The 21,789-nt window shown below is 36.9% G+C and overlaps 1 protein-coding gene across 1 annotated transcript; it reads left to right on the forward strand.

Annotated features, from left to right (window-relative positions):
• Nucleotides 1–802: 802 nt before the first annotated feature.
• LOC134825082 (5'-AMP-activated protein kinase subunit gamma-1-like) lies at nt 803–21,649 on the forward strand. The gene is made up of 11 exons (XM_063837210.1): nt 803–826; nt 1,242–1,409; nt 1,584–1,653; nt 1,798–1,947; nt 2,218–2,339; nt 2,541–2,574; nt 2,817–2,926; nt 17,937–18,324; nt 18,666–18,703; nt 19,065–19,130; nt 19,822–21,649. Exons 2-11 carry the CDS (start codon nt 1,245–1,247, stop codon nt 20,041–20,043), a joined length of 1,365 nt encoding a protein of 454 aa, XP_063693280.1. The 5' UTR covers nt 803–826; nt 1,242–1,244; the 3' UTR covers nt 20,044–21,649.
• The last annotated feature ends 140 nt before the right edge of the window (nt 21,650–21,789 follow it).

Raw genomic sequence — 21,789 nt, forward strand, 5'->3', positions numbered from 1 at the left:
CGATCGTTGCTCTGCTTCGCAGAGCAACGATCTCGACGGATTGACGTCGTCAATCAATGCAACGCGATGTCGTCAATTGCTAAGGGACAAAGTGTTTTAAATTTAATATTGAAAGTTTGTGATGCGATGCACTACTAGGCCACGCCGCGCATTAAAAATGCTTAATAATGTTTAGCTTCTTCGTGAGATTTTACCTTTGATAAATAGCTAATCTCTTAATGTGTTGGATATCAATTGAATTATGGATGAGGATTAGAAAGCAATTGTCTTTGCCTCACAATTGAAGGCTGTCACATATCAGTTGTTGTATGTCATGACAACTAGATGCAAGATACTCATTGGAAACTGGATCCTAGTGGTATTGCTAAATAATCCGAACTGTTCGGTTATATTTCAAATGCAGCTGAATTCAATCAAGTATTCGCCATATCATTTTCACATAATGCTTTTGATCAATAACTTCCCAGTTCCTAGCCAAATGATCAGGAAATTCATTGGTTTCCTACTCATTCTTTTATGCTAGCTTCTAAGCTTGGGCAATTAGGGAGCTATTGATTCTTAAGATTGTGACTCGGTTTGCTGGGCAAATCGATTCAAAGTAAATGAATCGTGAATGCACTATGAGCAGAAGGTTCGGGTTTCAATTCCAGTGTCACCTAATGTAGGGAATTAGCTAATGATTCATCTGGATCTATGCGAAATCTACTTGGTTGATAGAGTTAAACGAGGAGGGGTCTTGCCAAAAGACAATATCTTATGGTACCCCTTCAGTGCATATACATTGTAGTTGTAATACTTTCAACACTACTATATAACAAATAATTTGAGCATGAATACGAAGTTGTTACTTTGAAACGTCGTTTATCTTAACACTAACAGTGCAGTATCATTTGTCATAAAAAATCAGAATAATCAGAAATTATTTGGAACTGACAAAAACTGTCTATACATTTTAGTGTACTGTAAAATAGTACCATGCTATATATAGCATAGTTTCTGCATTTTTACAGAATGCAACATTAATTATTAACATTACAGTTGTTGGTTACAATTTTACAATTTAAGATTCTCTTGTTCTCCCCACATATCATTGAGCATTTAATTATTTTTGATATTTTTGTTTCCAAGAAAAATTTGTTTCTCTATAAATCTTCTATTTCACTAGTAGAATAGGCTGAGAATTGAAACAACTTACATTCGAGTCCACCTAAATTTTTTAGATTAACCACAGTTCCTTTATAAGCATGAACAAAGACGAATCTGACAACGAATATAAAAGCAACAATGATGAATTGTCAAAGAGTAGCGCATTGGCTGAAGCTAACAGTTCCTTAGATGAAATCTTCCGACGCAAATGCCAAGCTTTTTTGGCTTTGGTTACTGTTGTCTTCTTTTTAGCTTGGGCAGAGGTAAAAATATAATTGCATTTTTGTTCGATTCTTGAATTTAAAATCCTATTTCAATTCAAGTTCATGTATATGCTTCTATATGCTTCAGAAATATCAGAGTTATTATAGAAGTTATTTAGCCAATGGAATTACTTTCTAGTTGATATCACATGTTATAACCTCTCCACTCTCCAGGTGTTGTCAGTTCCAAGGAAACTCCTCCATTTACATCAGATAATAACGAATCAGAAGAAACCAAGAAAAGGTATATCAAAGCCCTTGATTGTAAATGGTCCTAGAGTAGATACCAACTTCCACGATTTATAGAAGACAGAAGTGAATAATGATGAAGTTTATCCAATGAAGTAGATATTTGTTGATAAAGGGTATTTAAACAATTGTCTCACAGGTTCTGTTCTGCTGTTATTGGGATGGTTTTTGCCATTACCGAGATTTCTTTACTGGCTTGGTTATCTAGTTCCGTTCCTCATTCTGTCCCCTGATGATGAGGATGAAGAAATCAGGGATTATCTCGCCAAAAGAAAGCGACTAAAGAAAGGTGAGATCATCTTTTAAAACACCTTTAACATTTCTTATATTAAATCTAGGGACATTTTCTTATCGTTTTGTATGTAACGTATAATGTTATCAGCTTCCTCCCAAAGTGTCTTCACCGTGTAATCGTCATGAATAATTGAATCTGGGTGAGCTTAACTCCTTATTAGATTATCTTTATCTCATTATATCACTCTCCTCCACTTAACGTTCCTATTTCTATTCCACCTCAACATTTATTTCCAGATGTACATATGTATTATGCCATTTTCAGAGTTGAGGTTGTTCTCCATTCCAGCTGCTAGACAGCAATACTTGAAGCACTTTGGACAGTTCTACGTCTACGATCTTATCCCTTTTAGCGCTAAGTTTTGTCTCATTGACACTAACCTTACAGTGAGTTACTCTGTAAAATCGTTTTGTTTTCAAACACAAAAGTTTTAACCTGCTGTCACCATTATCTTTCATATCATTTAGTACAGTAACTATTGTGGTAGCCACAGTAGTTACTGTAAATGGGGTTTTTGCAATTTCATTACAATTTAAAAGTAGCAAATATAAACTTATTTAATTGCATCACTTACCAATCCTTATCAGGTAAAAGATACAGCCACTATATTCAAAGACTTAGGTAAGTAATTTTAATCACAATAACATGTGCTTTATTTGACTTTCAAACTTCTTGCAAGTTACTAAACAATGTGGCTTCTGTCTTGCTGCCCAATATTAATCCATCATCAACATCAAACATCGTGCATCTCACATTTAATGGCTTCATTTTCTTTGCCAAATTGTTCTATCATCACTAATCATTAAACACAGACCCACAATATCCCCGTTACATTACTCCCCGTTACCATGGTTACACTACAGGTATTGAAGAGGCTCCCTTGTTTGACAGCACCACCAGAACAATTGTCGGAGTTTGCAAGTCAAAGTCTTTTGTCAAGGCACTTCTTAGATGTACTGGCAGCTTTGTTGCAGTAAGTAATCTATTAGAGATGAATAATGTTGGTATTAGTACGTGAGATAATATACATGTAACCACTGGCCACCACAGAGAATGTGGCTCACTCTCTCTGAATCAGTATGTAAGTATAGTTAGTAGATAGTTTGTCGCACCAAAAGCTGCCCCAAAAACTGCTCAATGTTCATTTTTAAAGCCTGAAATTCGCGAGAATAAGGCATGTTGGTCTTTTCCCGCTTTAATCTTCGTTTTTTACTCGTATTAGGAATTCATGAGAACGTCTATCTAGATTCACTCAGAACATATTCTATAGAACAGATTCTAGTTGGCGGGAAATCCATTGAAAAGTACTGTAAATGAATCTCACATATTTCTTCAAGGCCGGATAATTTACCCCCCTTAACCTAATCATCAGCTAATTTCAGTGTTCATTATCTATTTGTGTCGGTATCGCATTACACATCATGACATTATCACTTTAGCGATTTTAGTCACTGTGGATAGCCCCGAATTGAGGGGGAGGGAGAGGGAGGGGTCTGGCGAAATAATATTTCCGGGCTGGTTGTTTTCAACAGATTGGATATCCTGTTATTTACTACATCAAAGAACTTTATGCTAGTAAAAGACTTTCATCATTCATTTTTTCCCACTAATCGCTCATTCTAAATTGTCATGATTTTTAAAAGTTCATTAGCTTTATCGAAACATGAGATCATAGAAAAAGAAACTGATAACTCCCTCTGGGCTCTGAGATCATAACTTTTGGAAGTTAACCAACAAAAGAAAAGAAACAATTTCCTTTACATGAGAATAATTAGATTTGACACTAGATACTTCAAACTTGAACTGTGATATTTCAGTGGAATTTGCACCAGTCAACAACCTATTCCTCGTGTTGTTATTTCAATAAACTTCTTGTGACAGCCCGAGTCTAGATATGGATATTACGTCATCATAACCTTTCCTGAAGATAAGCAGAGTGCATTTTTTGTTATCTTTCAAACATTAAGTCATGTGCATTCATACCGGTATATCCTGTTCAAAAAGATAAAAAGGGGGGAAGAAATCTCGTGACATATTGATAACAAAAAATGCTCTATTTCAGTACATACCTCACGTTAAAAATACTTTATTAAAATCCACAAATCACGTTTTTGAAACAATTAAGTTCGAATTTTATCAAATACCTCAGGATCATTAATTGCGAAAACTCACACAAGAGATACTGATGCAGGAATTTGAACAATGCCCACGTTTTAAACTGATAATTAATGTCATTCCTGTCTCTGTATTATAATAACCAAGATAATACAGTAAATATTGGACCTATTCCAACATTCAAATATTAAATGGTCATGGTAGCAGTGTTTGTTGGTTGGAGCCGACTTGTAGACGCCTCAAGATAAGGGCGCGGTCCTTGATAACATGTAACTCATTCTTTTGGCACGTTTTTACTGGACTTCTGCTGACGTCAATTGGATGGTACTCCAATGTCCTCTATATTTATATGTGACCTTATTAAGCGTAAATAAGCGTGACGACAAAATGGCGGTTTACCGGATCGTTTATTCTGGCTTCAGTCCAGATATTATATAATTATAGACTTGGCCGCTGTCTCAATATGATGAAATCGTAAAACTGTTGCGTCAGATCCCTAAATCATTTAGATGCTGTGACCGTGTCACGTGACCGTGTCAAATCCCTAAAATTGTCTTGCATTTCCAGGTTTATGAACGGTCTTTAGATGATTATAGTAATCCAATAAAGATATTTGCAGTGAAACACCCAAATCTAAGGCAAGAAAATTTAGGGAGAAATTTATATCCGAACCAATTCTGGAATAATCTCCAGAAAACGTTAAATTCGTATGAATAGAAAAACAAAACAGGTTTAGTTTGGATATCAGAGTTTCACAATAAAATAAGTTGTTACAGATAACTAAACACCTACGAGAACAATCTATCAGGAATCTGAATCAAGAATAAAAATATAAGTTTGTATTCTTTAAACATGGTAGATATAGTTATATCGCGTCGGATGTAACAGTACCACCGCCGCCGCTACTCAATCTCTCTCTCTCGGTTACGGTCAACGGACGCTGGCCTCCTGCGGTAAGCGGGAAGCCTTCTCGCCGTGCCCACAGAGTGCAACTCCTGCTAGCTACACGCCAGGCCTCCGCTCTTATTATACTCATAGCAGACAAAGAATACGTGGCTGCATCATGTACTGTCATGCCTTGAATAGCTCAGACGGGAAGTTGAACTACCACTTCGCACATGTCCTTGTTTGACTAACACATAATATGACAAATATGCAGCCGTAATTGCCAGGTGGCAGGTGGGCGCTACTTGCTAGTGATAATGTTCTAGAATAGTCTGGGAGAGTTAGAGTTTTGCTCGATTCTGTGATATATTGGGTTTTGGGATAGTTCTCAGATCCTGTCAGATACGTTTTTGGAGACAAGTTACCGGATTATCTTAATATATCTTACTTTACATACTTTTAAAGAGATTTATTTACAAGATCGTATCCTATTTTTACTTTTGACTTTTGAGATTCTTCTGCCAACTTATCATTAGCTTCTAAGATCATCAGTGTAAATGACTTTATAATATGGTATGCTGATATAATAGGCTTACACCAATTAAATTCCTTTTGACAATAGCAGGTTTAAATTAATACATTCTCCTTACAAAAGAGTAAAGCAGACACTAGACAGTATACTGTAAATGTAATTACAGATGATAATGCCAAATGCTATTTTAAATCTTTCATCGGAACTGAGAGAAACTTAAAACTTAAAAGGTATAATAAGATCTAAGAGTCCTATAAGAGCACACTAAAAGTAATTCACTAAACGATAATTTAGTTTTAATTGATTTAATTACATAATCGGGTATAGTGCTGGTATGATGATTGGTAGGTAGCTATGTCTTAGCAGCTGAGCAATATTGTACGCGGTGAGAGAGGTATGAAATTATCACGTGACTTAAATTCCTTCGTCGGATATAATATGTGCAGATAAATTCCATGTTACTGACCTCCTTTGCCGTGGGATACAGATATTAGTGCCATGATCTGCGATTCCACAGAATTTAGAGGCAGATAATTTTCATGATTTGAAATTCTATAGAATTTATAGGCTGACAACTTGTGATTCAGTATAATTTAAAGGCAGACAAGTTTTTAAATCTGTGAATTAGTTTTATAAAAGTGTGGATAAGTGCCATAGTCTGTGAATGTGTGTGGGATATTATAGGTGGAGATAATTGCCATGTAAGTTGTATGTTGGAATTGGGTGTGATAACAAGTTTTGAACTCTGTGGTTGTAGAATGTTCGTTACTGCAACTTATATACTTCGGTAAGGAGGAAATAAGCTAGTTTTAACCAAAAGTGTAACCACAGCTCCACAGATATTACATCATCAGATCTGTACGAGAACAATAACTGTATTCCTCCCTCATCAAAGTTAACAGTTATTTTCCATGTACCTTGTATGGATCTATTAAATGTTTACAATCGTTACCACTTACCAATACAGTGAATATTATACACAACACGTAAAAACTCCATTCAATTTATTATCTTGAACAACAATTCAGAGTCTAGATAACATAGTCTAGATAACATAGTGTAGATAACATAGTCTAGATAACATAGTCTAGATAACATAGTGTAGATAACATAGTCTAGATAACATAGTCTAGATAACATAGTGTAGATAACATAGTGTAGATAACATAGTCTAGATAACATAGTCTAGATAACATAGTGTAGATAACATAGTGTAGATAACATAGTGTAGATAACATAGTGTAGATAACATAGTGTAGATAACATAGTGTAGATAACATAGTGTAGATAACATAGTGTAGATAACATAGTCTAGATAACATAGTCTAGATAACAGGTTACATTCCCAGTCCTCAGTCCTCTACCTACGTCATGGAGGAAATAACAGCACCGCATCATTAACTCCTCCTATGTATGTAATGTAATGAGTACAGTTTATTATAGTAGCATTATTATAGTAGTATTCTAGTATATCATACGCTATACACTATACAAGGGAGGGGATAGTGAGAAGTGATCTCATTTCCGCCTTAACACAGCTCGTAATTATGTTACCTTCGATTCGTCCAAATAAAGCTATATATTACAGCTTTTTATCTAGAAGTGAAACAAATTCTTCATAGTAAGTGTATTGATAGAGTCGTTCACGGGTTTTGCCAGAGTCGAGGGATGAAGTCATGGTTACAAAGACTTCCGTGTTGTTGTTATTCTTCATACATAGTAATACTTGGCATGAAGTCAAAATTTGTGATCCACAATCCAATAAATACATTGCCTAGATACTAACCCACTTCTCTGGGTTAAAATTATTGGTGACCATGATACCAACATATACTAAAAGTACCATACTTTATATAAAATCTTGAGTAAGTCTGTATTAAGAGTACGTGTTTTTCTGATTTCAATATAAACATGATCTAAGAGCTAAGAATTCTAAGAAGAATTACGTGATTCATTAAAGGGTTGCGTGTGGGCAGTTACTTCTGCGCCACCCTGTACTTTATAAAATCTTTAGTAAGTCTGTATATTAAGAGTACGTGATTTTCTGACTTCAATAATCAATATAAACATGATCTAAGGGGTCAATGTCATTGGAGACAGTATTATTAACTTATGCTGTGTAAAGAGTATGTGCTTTGCTGACTTCAATATGTCTGAATATTAATCAGAAAGATAGAACAGTAGATATACGAGCACAGCTTACGTTTAACACCTTGACTGTGCACAGCATACTGTTTTAGAAGCAATCTCGCTCTTTAGGCACGAGGGTTTAATGAGAGCACACAATCAAGAAACTAAATGACTACACGGTCAGTTTAATATGGTGCTTTAGAGAGTAACCAATCAAACTCCAGCACCAGTATCACGTGACCAGCACCAGTGTCACGTGTTATATCGTCACAGTGTCACGTGCAGTACTGTCTGGATCAGCGCGCGGCTCTGATCCAGACAGTATTCCCTGCTCTTTATCAGTAAAGTTGTAAAGTGCTTTATTGATAATTTGACAAATGTGGTTGCACAAATCAAGCATGATGTCGCCTGTAATAATGTATTAACAAAGTCAGAATGCTGGAGATAGTTTGGACTATTGTTACATTCCATTTAGTCAGCCACATTGCAGGCATGCCACAATGTGTTGTATGGTCGAATCTATATTTGCAGTATAATTGTACAGCAACTTATAATTCTAAATTAATTTTTCTGCGCTATCACATTAAACTGCAACTTTTCTCTCTCATATCCAGAAGAAATTCTGATTCCAACAAAAGGCAGCACACAAAAAGCATTTATTAGGAGAGTTGAATTTCTTTGGGGATGATATAGCCAACTAGATTGGAAACCAATAAAGTTATACAGTCTCATATGATATCATTTAGCTATCAGCCTTGGATCCCAACTTTGGTATATTAAATTAAGACTCTATAGTACAGAGTCTGTACTACAGAGTCTGTACACATCTTATGGAAATAATACCACCTTAAAGAGGGAGGATCCTAATTCCTAGCATTTTTATACGTTCATTAACCTGTTTAAAACAGATTCATAGTTTTTTAATATCCGTCCGATTAATCTTATGTCACTGATAAATCTGGTTATAATCGTATAACCTGCATTTAGTTTGCTACTTCCAGTGGAATGTTCAACAGTGGAATGTTCAACATGTGCTATCAGCTATATGTCTGTTAGTATGATAATTAATAAGTTGCAGGCTACTTGAGTATTTTAAATTAGATTTATAAGATTCATAATGCTGTTTACCCATACTAAGTCACGCTTCGATGGCTTGAATATATTTTGAATATATATATAATATATATTTCTTCTGCATATTTTTATAAAAGTGCGATGAATATGTTAAAAATCTTCCCGGATTCATTGATTTATAGATCGTTGGTTGAGTATGAATAAATCCTTGCCGTGATATTTCCCTCTTCTCCTAGCAATATTGTCACAAACTTGCACGGAACGCAGAAGTTGAATTTAATAGGTGTTTATAACGTATGAATTTAACTTATAAAGGAATAATTAATAAAGGAAAAAAATTCAAATTTCTCTTAAAAAGTTCAACTTCTTAATGTTCAGACAGTAAAACAACCACTTCAGCAACATTCTTCTCTATTTTTGTAACTACATAATACAACTGCATTATATCTAAACTTGACAATAGTTATCCTAGAATGTGGAAAGTTCTGGAGTGTCATAAAAATCAGGCATTTCAGAGTTCAGACAAGAAGTAGAACTACCACTTCTGTAAAATATGCCTTCCTGTGTTTTACATTCGCATAATATGTAAGCGATAGTGACTAGCTATCCTTTAATTTGATAAATGAGGGAGTGTCTCCGTAAATTCAGCATTTTAAATTGTTCGCCACGTACTTGACTCACATCCCAGCTTCAAGTGAACCATGAAGTGAAAATATGTGCGTAACATTTCGCATTTTATGTACAGACTACAGTTGTAACGCCTTTCATATTGTGTAAGTTGACTTTGCCAAGTCAATTTGCGTCACAATGAATTCAATTCAATTTTAGTTTAAACAATCAATTATAACAATTAAGTTATCTGGCAGTTTCTTGGCCTCATGACAAGCAATTCTACAGTCTACACGTTACATAACAAACGCATTATTATTTAATAAATATGCTTGTGAAGCAAATTTTTTCCAGAAAATTCGCTGCTGAAATAGAATGTGTCTGCAGAAGATAACGAGCTTTTTTGCTGCATATTTTAATCTGTAACGGAAGTTTTACTTTCGGTTCAAGTTATATTTGTTACAATACTAAAGTTGTGATTTAAGTGTACTGCAGTCTAGACTTACTAAGCAAATACTTGGAAGAGTTACAACTAGTAGTTGACTAAGTTAAAACTAGTTTTATTCATAAGCTTATTTACGAAATGAGACGCAGTGGCAGACTTTAAAAAGGCTAAATCTTATGAAACTGTAGTTGGATAATCCCTGATTACATTTATAATATACTAATATGTAGTGATGGTTAAAGTATTGAGGAAACTTCTCCCCGAATATCACAATAACGGGCGTGCTTCGTTAAAGACAAATGCAACTTTTTAGAGATCACAACGTTGGCGAGCAGAAACAATCAGCCCTTATTTGCCTCAACTTTCATGGCTGTGTGTGTTTCTTCCCAATTGTTATTAAGAACTTATATGGGCGTGTTCAAAGTGGTACGCACAGTAGAATCGTGGTTGTAGTGCCCTCGCAGGTCATCTAGCCAGACATGAAAAACTTCTGAGTCATCAACTTCTCTTCTGGGAACCCCTTCAAGGACATCGTCGAAGGGGAAGACCACACCTCACATATATTGACATCCTTCGGAAGGACACGGGGCTTGACGACAGCAAGGAGATTAACAAACTCATGCTGGATAGACAGATTTGGAAAAAAACTATCTCTGTTCGGACGTTGAAGCCGCCCTAAGTCGAGAGTAAGTCGAGAGTGTAGTGCCCTTTGAATGAAGAAATATTCACTAAAAACTAAACATTCCAACAAATCTCTGTTTGTTCGTGTCTGTAAGGAGAGTTCCAGGCCGGGGATCAAGGTATTAAATCAGGTAGTGACCTTAAAATACTCACCCATAATCCAACTAAACGTTTTTTCTAAATGTGCGAAGTTTCAACATCAGGTTTCCAATATGTTTTAGAGCGATAAGGTAATTGGAATTATGATAAAATTTACACAGAATGTTACACAATGAGTTGTTTAAACACAGCTGCAAACCTTGGTAATTGGCAGCAAACCACGTACATAGCACCTGTTGTAAAACTTGAGTGTTGGAAAACTCTCTGTTGAGAATCTTCCAGAAACTTCAGCTAATATAGAGTTTACAGAGGTATATTACCTTTCTTAATAAGATCTTAACTCCTAGAAATTTCGAATGTTCCGGCAGTAAAATACATGTTGGAAAACCAAATTAATATCCCGCACCTAATAGTTAAGAGATATATATTTCCAATTTAACATATTGCAAGAACTCTCCAATACCACCCTCTACTGCACGTGTCTGAAATGAGGTACGTGATCTAAATTAGCGCCATTTCAGCAGCATAATCAACTACAGCTCAGTTCCTAGGCAGTTTATGAGATAAGTGGCTTCTTTTTAAATATGCGCGGTCCTGTAAAAGTACAGTATTTGCACACTTTATACCCGGCTTTGTGTAGCCCGCCTATCATAGGTACATGTTAGAGGAACAGATAAGGTTATTTAAATAATTAGTTTAATTAAAAAAGGTTATCCAAATAATTTGTCTTTCAAATGATAAATTAATAGGTAATGATACCAGTAACCAGTATACTATTGTCAATTTGTGAAGGTGTAAGCATCCTTTATATATTTTTTAGGTGATTATTATACTAGACTCTAACCAAAGAGATATGATCAATATTATATATTTATAGTTATTAGTAATGTGTGCACAAACGTGATCGATAATACTACGACCTACTTTTAAAATTTATTCAAATGTTGTTCAATGTGCGAATCGGTATATTATTGGAACTCAAATTGTTTATATTCTATTAGTTTTTTGAGCTTTCAGTGAAGTCAGATCAAACTCAGAGGCAAAAAAACCTACTTTTGTAATCAAATTGTGAATTAGAATATAATGAATATACTTTGAATGTTTAATGTAATGACCAATCTTCTTTTGGAAAATGTACTTCGGCCAACATAAAACAATCGGCAAAAGATAATTATCAACAGAACTTTTGACTCGCTCTTAATGGTTATTTAATTCATCGATTGGTTGGATATCTTTTCTTTTTTTTCCCTTTTTTTGTTGTCGCGACACCCACTGACCACCGTCATATAGATTATAGAGGTGGCGACCCTCCACTTGGGGAGCGTCCTACTGGAGTCCATCCAGCTGCATTAAGCCCCTTCCTGAGGGCCACTGGATGATAATACCAGCCACTGGATGATAATATCAGCCGAATCGGGGTTGCACCTCCGGAGATTTACTAACTTGGGTCCTAGGGAAGTTCTGGGTGGTTACCCTGGCCGCTCAACACCATGAATGGATAACGCCCGTGCTGAGTAATGCTGGCTCTTGAGACTTGGTGAGGCGTAGGTTGCTAATGGCGGTTGCGGGTGTGCTAACGTTTGGATAATGTGTTAGGTGGCGGGGAACTGTATTGATACTATCTGCCTTGTGGTGGCTGAGCTAAAATCAGTGGATATGGTCAGCTACGACACTATGTGTTACTCAACTACAACACTATATGTTACTCAACTACAACACTATGTGATACTCAACTAAAACACTATATGTTACTCAACAACAACACTATGTGTTACTCAACTACAACACTATTTGTTACTCAACTACAACACTATTTGTTACTCAACTACAACACTATGTGTTACTCAACTACAACACTATTTGTTACTCAACTACAACACTATTTGTTACTCAACTAAAACACTATATATGTTACTCAACAACAACACTATATGTTACTCAACTACAACACTATGTGTTACTGGGCGTGAGCTGCTCCTCACCCCGCTGATCATCACCCTGTTTTCTCTTTAGCCCTTTGCTTTCTGACATTTCCTGGAAGGTCGGATGGTTAGCGTACGAGAGCTAATGGTATCAGAGTAGCAAAGAGAAAAGATAAACTTGAATAACGGATACACCAGATCGAAGAAAGATGTTGGCTTGGAAAGAACACGTGCGTTGGATGGCGGGCATTTAATACACATATAACTAAAGTACTAGCAGAATTTCCGTTTTGCGCTAAAGATGTTCATTTGATAGATTTCCACCTAGATTTTGGCCATTCACCAGAGTTCGGTGACTAAACAGCTATTTAATGCAACTTGTGTTCTTCTCCGAGGGGGCGGCAACTTTGCAAACAGGGGGGCAGCAAAACCCAGCGGGCTAATTAATGTAGAGACGCGGCGTGAGGTTAGTGTCACGTGGGGGTCAGGTGAGTGGGGGGGGGGGGCAAGTGGATATTTGTAGATATTTGGATAATGTCATCCACTTTTTTCGTGAATTATCCATTACAATAATCTACAAATATCTACATTTATCTACAAAAAATGTATACCTCAAATATGTACCCAGAAATTCTACTGAATTTTTGGAGATAAATGTATAAATTTGTAGAATTTGTAGAATTTTCGTGAATTATCCATTGACAATAATCTACAAATATCTACATTTATCTACAAAAAATGTAATCTCAAATATGTGCCCAGAAATTCTACTGAATTTTTGGAGATAAATGTATAAATTTGTAGAATGTCATCCACTTTTTTCGTGGATTATCCATACTACATTAATCTACAAATATCTACAAATATCCACTTGGCCCCCCCCCCCTGAGTGATATTGGTGCTAGCGGGAAGCAGTTCTGTGCGCGCACCCGCTGTTTATGACTGCGCGTCAATATTTGCTTATATCTGGCATAGGTGCAGATTTCGTTTTGAGGTGAACTTTTAAGTTCCCGAGAAATTTTCATAAGTTTGCTTTTTTTTCCTCCTCGGGCACATTCGTAACCTACGGGCCAGGTAAACCTAAACTACATATTATATTGACCGTTATGTACGTCGGTATCTGTTGAGGAGCCAAATCATCTGAAAAGCCCTATATTTTGCTCAGGCACGTAGCCAGGATTTTTCTTTGGGGGGGGGGGGGGGGCTGTCGGCGAGCGAAGCTGCAAGCTGTGGCAGGGGTCTGGGGGCGCGGCCCCCAGCGGGGTCCAGGTAAGGGGCGGACCCCATTGGCGGGGGCTAGGGGGGCGCAGCCCCCCGGAGAAATTTTGCGAAATAGGGTGTTTTAGGCTAAATTGAAAGTTTAATGAATTTACAAAAATGTATGGTTTGGCATAATCATTGCCTACAATCCTGACCTGAGTAATTTACCCCTTTGAGACTTTATTTTGGGTTGAAAATTGAGTTTATCGAGAGGAAGTGAAAAATCTCTGGTTCAAATTTGGATTTGAAGCCATGTTTAATTTTTTCTGTTGAGGTCAATTTTTTGCGCAGAAAGCGTTCGATTTTAGGGGAAAAAATTTATGTTTGCTTTTAATTTTTATGGTGCCGACGGCACCTGAAATCGACGAAATCTGCAGGGGTGATATCTGGGGCGTTAGTCGATCGCTGCCGGTAGAGTCCTGGTACATAAGGGGGCCTACTAGCCCACCATGGCATTGCGAGTCCCCTCGCTAGGCACAAGATTCTTTTATAGACACTAATGCTGACTCACCGTAGCTATGCTATGGGGTACAGACATGAGCCCTGGAAGAACCAGTAAAACCTGACAAGGATTCTCACCCTGTTGGATATCTTTGTTAAGGAAGTAGCCTGTGCCACTATTTATAGTTGTAGTATTGGTTGTTGCCGAGCCTTGATCAAACCTAACCATGCTCATTGCTCAAGTGCTCTAATGACTGACAAATTGGATATCTGAAATCTTAACACAGATACCAATCTCACAGTCTCATGTTCCCCATGTCATCCAACAATCCACCTGTGAGTGATATCTGACAAACGCGATTATATTTGCGCGGTGTTTTAAGTTTTAAACATACTTATGATTTGACAGAGTGGGCTCTCATCCGCAAGAAGCAGCCCTCCATACAGACATTTCACTTGGATTCCTCCTCTGTTGATGAACCCACTTTTGCAGTGTACTGTCATGAGAGTGTCGTGCTTTACAGGAAATGCTGGCTCGGTTGAACTTGATGACAGGTGTTCCCATTTCTTGCCCAGTTCTGTGCAGTCTGGAATTGTGCGGTTTATAGTTGTTTCATAGTTTTATGACACCCTTTTCTCTAAACAAAGTATACGTTTTATGTTGGTGAAGTTATCACAGCCTAGTGATGTTTGGTCTTCATCTAATTTAACACAAGAAAAATTTAAATATCATTGATTCTTTTTTAATGGTAGGGAAATTTTGGGATTTTTCACAGAATTGTTCATTCAGCTTCTTACCCAGATTTGGTTTCGGAACAATCACTATTTCATTCACGTCCACCATATGTCGGCTTATCATAAGGGTATCTCCAATCTTACAGTCGGCAAAGACATCAGAACCGAGATCTTTGCCATCCTCAGGGAACACTGAGAGGGAATACCCATCACAATGTGTTCCCTCGCATGTGAACGTTTCTTCAGAGAAGGTGTAGGTATTCACATCATCAAATGTAGGTGTTGCGTAATGGAACACGTGCTCGATACAGTACTCCCCATCTAAGGACGCCTTAAACCACGCATTGCCATCCCTATTATCACCATATGTTACTGCTTGAGTTTCCATATCCATGTCTATAGCATTCCCTACCACATTATCTATACTTGTTTCAGACTGAGACACAAACACAGGCTTTATTTCACCTTCCACTTTCGGTCTTATCTTTCCACCTGATTAGTGATTGAGAGTTACTGGGGATAAAATTTCTGTATATATTTCTGCCATATAAGTATTAAACTATGTAAATTATTGTTGAAAAAAAATAATGACTATTAAGGTGATAATTTAACTGATGTGATGGTCTCAATTACCTTGGAGGGGTGCCCAGGAGAAAGTCGTGAAGATGATTATCGTTATCTTCATGACCGGATGATCGCTACATAAAAATAGGTTGTAATTAAACAATTCGACTGGGCTTCAGCAAATACGAATAGCAATTTTTTGTTTGTGAAGCGTAGATTTTGAAGCGCAGGACCATCCTATCTGCTATCAGTATCTTACGTAATTTAAAGAGCACTACTACTATTTACCATGCTATCTATTGTTTTTACAATTATTGTCATCATCGCAATTAGACGCTTGGCTCTGATAAGCAATCATAATTTGGAAATGTTACTTGTATTTATAATAAATATTATAATAACCATACTAAACTATGTAGTAATTGATAAAGATGCGATTAATATTGTGTTTAGGAACCGACCGGTCTGGGGTTTTGGTTGTCGGACCGGAAACAACCGGATATCAATCTATTTTCCGGTTTGCCGGATTTTTCCGGACCGGAACTGGGTAATAAGAAGAGGGAACTCTCGGAAAATTGAAATTAATCCTTGATTGTGGGTTTTATTCAATTACGATATTAAAAGCCACACATAAAAACAATGCTTACAGTCCGACTAACTGTGTTCATGCCCTATCTCAAATTTCAACCAATTTTCTGCTCTGCGAGCAGCAAGTCACTGGTTGATATATTGTGCGAGAAGTGCAGAGGTCACTGATATGAGCAGAGCTACAAACGAGTTGGAATAAAATCAAAACGCACATCTCAAGAATTCACTGCGTTTTGAGTAGCACAAATGTAGAAATTCTAGAAGTAAAGCCCAAAATCCAGCTTTCACAAATATAACTGAGGATAATGCCCGCAGTTTGTAATGGCATAATGTCCTTTGTTTTAATCCTTGGTATAAGGCGAGTTAGCAACGGGTTTGCTTGCCACAATAGAGCAGGAACCCTGGCCCTCTGCTTGCAAGGCTCATGAATAAAGCATTGTTTTGTCATCGTACTGAACAAGAAACAGAGAGAAGAGACCAAGCTCAAGGAGAAAGAGAGACCAAGGATTCCTCTTCTACCTGTTCGTCTATTGTCCAGGTGTTCACCAAGCCTTTTGTTTTTCGAGTCATTATGTGATTAAAAGGATTCCTGGAGACTGCACCGCGTACTAGAATGTGTTATTATAAATCAAGAGGCTTGCATATAATGAACATATTGACACAGGTGCAGAGTTGAGTCTGTACGGAACCTAGTAGTTTCAGATTCTTGTTTAACTTGCCGTACAGCAAGGTCATCCACTACTTTAGCCCGGCGAGGCACATAACTCCCTCTACAACTCCATGACAAATGTTTCATATATACTAGCCGAGTTCACAAGTTATATCCTTGTGTTTGAGAAGAGCTCGTTAGAACTGCTTCCTTTCCCTTCAGTATCTGCTTCCTTTCCCTTCAGTATGTTAATTACAGAACTGTCTATTCTTGGTTCTACTGAGGTGCACATAGGGACCCGATTCATTACGTAATATGTGGACAGGGCGGGAACTCGAAATCATATTTAATCTAGAGTTGGCAATAATCGAACTATTGTTTACTTAACATTTTCAATAATTACTCGATTTAAAACAAGTTGGTAAATATGTTTTAAATATTCAGAGGAAACAGTGTAAAGTAAAGCTCGGTTTAATTGATTTTGATGATAGACATGCTTTCAAACTGGTATTTCTCGAGAGGAGTCCTGCTGTTTGTACTATAGATACAAGATACAAGGGCAGGTCTCTCTCGAACGTTGGGATGGCCTGAGGTGCTTATCTCCTTTTCAGTAACCCTAAGCCACTCTGTGCCGAGGCACTATACTAGCTGTTGGGGGTTAGTCCTACGAGCCAGAGAGTGTGTATCACCAGCCGGGGCTGTACCAAATCACAACTTGGTAACTGGCCGACTTGCATCCGACCGGATTTGAACCCGAGTCTTCTGCTTGGGAGGCGATCGTGTTACCACTACACCACCCGGCCGTAGAGTACTATACTGTATATTTAATCTCGTGCGAGTTATGAATATTTACTTGGTAAAGTTGTTACTAAGATAGTAACACACATAATAAAGATTATAATATACTAAATATACATACTGAGTAGTTAGTACATGTTTGTTAATGTGACGGATATGTCAATATTTAATCTTTTAATTGATAATTTTAACCACACGATAGGTAAGATGGTACATTTTGCAAATTTTTACGAAGCCTGATAGACCAATGAACTTATACACCGCTACCACCCACTGCCTGAAATAATGGTGTATAATCTGTATATAAGTTAAAACCTAAAACAACACTGCGGTACTCATATTAACTTGACACACACCCGCATTCCACCAACCAATAATTATTTCGGATAGTTCAAACGGCTGCAAATATTTCCCTCGAAACATTCCCCATTTGATTTAACACCACTTCTCCCACAGTACGACGCCAGAAAGCTAGAACGCCTAACATGGAAGAAGCTCTACGCACGTGACGGCTACATAACACCCGCCGAACTAAAACCATCAGATGACTGGAACACAACCGCCCTCACCATCAAATCCGCGCACCGCGCCGTCATCTACCAAGAATCCAACTCCCACCAAAACAATCCTCTGATGCTACTCGGCCATCAGAAACTATTTCAGTACATTTACTACAAACTGAGGACTTACAAGCTTATCAACATGTTGAACATGAGGATTGATAGTTTGGATATTGGCACGTTTAATGATCTGTTGAGCGTGACCCTTCAGACTTCTTTTAATGAGGTCATAGCGACGTTTAGTGAGGCTGCTATTACCACTCTTCCTGTTACTAATAGTTATGGTTAGTTAATTAGTTAATTAGTTAATTAGTTAATTAGTTAATTACGGTTAGAAGTAAAGCTGGGCGTTCCTTCTGCTTTTGGCTTTCTGAAATTTTGTGTTTCTTTACTATTAAACTGTTTTTATTTATGAAGCTGTGGCTAAATTCTGATTTATTTATAATCGGCTGAAAAGTCGTTACATCTTCGAATATCTAAAATATCGAAAGTGAAAGTAAAAACAGAACAGCCTGACGAGCTTAGTTAACTCACAAGAAATGTTTCATCTTAATAATAATATAGACCTGCTTAGTTTGCAATTAATATGCGGATGTTTGTAATTAACTCCAATTATGTATTCCAGGAAGATTCACATATCTGCTAGACACTAAGATGCTTTTCGTAAGTTCAATACTGTCGATTTCTATTTTTGTTAGAATAGGGCGTGGTCTCTCTGTGACGAAATTTATGATGCCACTCTGACGTTAAACCCCATTTCTTAAACACCATTCCTTAAACTAACCCCATTCCTTAAACCCCATTCCTTAAACCTCATTCCTTAAACTTACCCCATTCCTTAAACCCCATTCCTTAAACTAACCCCATTCCTTTAAGTTTTAACTCCATTCCTTAAACCTCATTCCTTAAACTAACCCCATTCCTTAAACCCCATTCCTTAAACTAACCCCATTCCTTTTACCTTTAACTCCATTTCTTAAACTAACCCCATTCCTTAAACCCAGTTTTGACTTTCGCATTTCAGGACGTGGTATTAAAATGCCCAACGAAGGTCAGATTGACTGTGGCTGACGTAGTCAGATATCACGGGGTAAGTTATATAATTATAAAAGTAGATTGGATATAGGCCTAGGTAGGACATCATATATAATATTCTCAAAATGGCTCAGAGAATGTTCTAGACTTCATGGACTGTTTGTTACCATTAGTGACGCAGGCAGCGAAAATCTCGACGTTCTGTAAAACGCGAAGCAAATATTTATGAACGTCATGGCGCGCATGCATCGTTCTAGTCTTTTAAAATTTTGTCGCGCGCGCGTTAGAAACATTTGGTTCAAACAAAGCGAGTGTCAAATCAAAACAAACACGTTGATGTTACTAAAACTCACTTCGTGTGTGGGCATTACTACATTTTACACGACTTCCGGTCCCTAATGAGGGTTATATTTCATGTAAGTTGCTCTTAAAGGATAAAGCCGCAATATTTCAATTTCAAAGCTTGTTTAGTGTCCCGCTTAAGGAAGTCAAACAATTGCCTGGACAGTGGCCAAGAGGACATACTCGAGCATTTAGCTCTAATCTTGATAAACGACCTGAATTGAACAGCAGTCGTGAAGGGTTTAGTTGCTGCTCACTGCAGCAATATTCAGTAGAGATGGCATTCTGCAGAACTCTACAAATTGATATGAATAAACGATTTAGGCGGAGGTGCTTTGCTCAGATATTATCATTATTTGCAATCACCAAAACTACTCCATTTTTAATCAAGACAATCTTTCCAGTTGGTTCCAGAATCTCAACTATGTCGGGTTGTCTACGAATCAGACACGCTCAAAGACGTCCTCACAAAACTCAACGACGCCAACGCCAATAACGTCGTAGTTTTGGATTCAGAACAAGTCGTCAAAGGAATTATTACAACCACAGACATGTTACTTTTCCTTGGACTTAGTGTCGGAGCTTTCAAAAAGACTTTGCAATGGGCCCATATTAAGTGTGATTAGGATTTTTATTAATTAACTTTTAAATGGAAATAAAAGACGTTCTCCCCTGGAAACGCGACTGTAAACCCAGTTTTTCATATAATTTTTAGTATTTAACCCGAGATTTTATGTTGTTATTGATATTAGGTTGTGTCGTGCCTGCTCGCATGACTTGCTTGTTTTTTCTTGCACGTTACCTGCTGTTAGTTTGTCCGCCACAAAGGCTAACTGAACTCGGACTGTAATTAGGGAAGTTAAACTATTTGGCTGGAACAAATTTGACCCTCTCTGCTGTGTCAGCTGTAATTGATGGAAAGCACGCAAAATATTTGTTGAATGATTTTTTTTAATAAGACAGAAGTTGTAGCCAGATAGTTTCAGAAAGATGACTGGTTGATAAATAGCTTTGTTGCCTGAGACGGTGGACGATGCATGTATCAGTATCCATTAATACGGGACATTTGGTGTTATATTTGACGTTATATATTATAGGCTGTTCTTAGGTTTAATATGTGCCATTAGGTATTTGAAATTCTAATGTCTTATTACAAATCTGAAACAGCTCTGAAACGACGACAGACAAAAAGAGGAAAGTGACTCGATATTTTTGAAATCAAAAAATTTCTTCTCTTTTCTGTCGTAGTTTATAGGAATATATTAAATTTTTGGGGGCTTGCTCACGCATTACCACTAAGTATCGGCTTATCATAACATCTCACTGCATGACAACATCGTTGGTGTTAGTCTAACTTCATAGTACATATTGTACCATTATCGGGATTCTGAAGTGGTAAATGGTGGGTTTGTTCTCCTTATTTACATCGATCGGAGACTATTTAACAGTAAAACCTCTATTAAATTTAACCGGGGGAAGTTGTTTGCTCGGTAAGTAAATGAGAGTAGATGTGCATGGTAGATACGTTTATTATATCGTGTAGATGATTGAGTAGAAGATTAGGGATCATGGTAAGTAGAGGTTTTACTGTAAATTTTCGATTGTAAATGTTGTAAATATTATTTCAATATCGTTACTTGCTTTCAGGCTAGCTTGAAAGTTTTAAACGCCTAAGAATTAGGCAAAATTTGATGTTATGGGCTGTCAATCGGAACGTTTGATAGTTAGGTTCTGATTTTGATACGCAGCGATTTTCATCTTTATCTAAACATACCTTGAAACGTTTATCATTGAATTAAAACAGTGATTTTAAATCATTAAAAGATTTTAAATAATTTGAGACCCTCTTGTAAGAAGCTACAAATACATAGATAGTTTTGATTTTCATCTTATCACCAAAGTTGGTTTTTAAGTTGTTGACGAAACTTTTAGTGTCCACACTCCACACAAACTATTTTTCAACGGATCACACCTAAACTTTTGTAATTTACTATTTTAGTACCAACTAGCAATTTTACATCATAGTCCATCAACCACTCCCTTTCAGTACTGTTTTTGTTTTACCGATGAGGTTGAATTAATTGATTAAATTAACTGATTTAATTAATTAATTAGTTAATTAAAGCGACAGACAAATAGTTGATTGTCATACACCGATTTGTACAAAGCGTTTTATGTTTTTATCACCAGTATAGTATTCGAAACTAGTTTATCAGTTAGCGTTAAACCAGTTAAATAAATTGTGTATTACTTTTCAACTTTTTTCGTGAATAAACTAAACGTTACAAAGACTATCAAAATAGTTGTGGTAAGTAAAAGGAGGAGACGATACAATCTAAAATAACTTGCATGACCATGGTACTGTAAGACCG

Source organism: Bolinopsis microptera, chromosome 13, assembly GCF_026151205.1.
Source record: "Bolinopsis microptera isolate Bmic1 chromosome 13, MBARI_Bmic_1.0, whole genome shotgun sequence".
Lineage (NCBI taxonomy): Eukaryota > Metazoa > Ctenophora > Tentaculata > Lobata > Bolinopsidae > Bolinopsis > Bolinopsis microptera.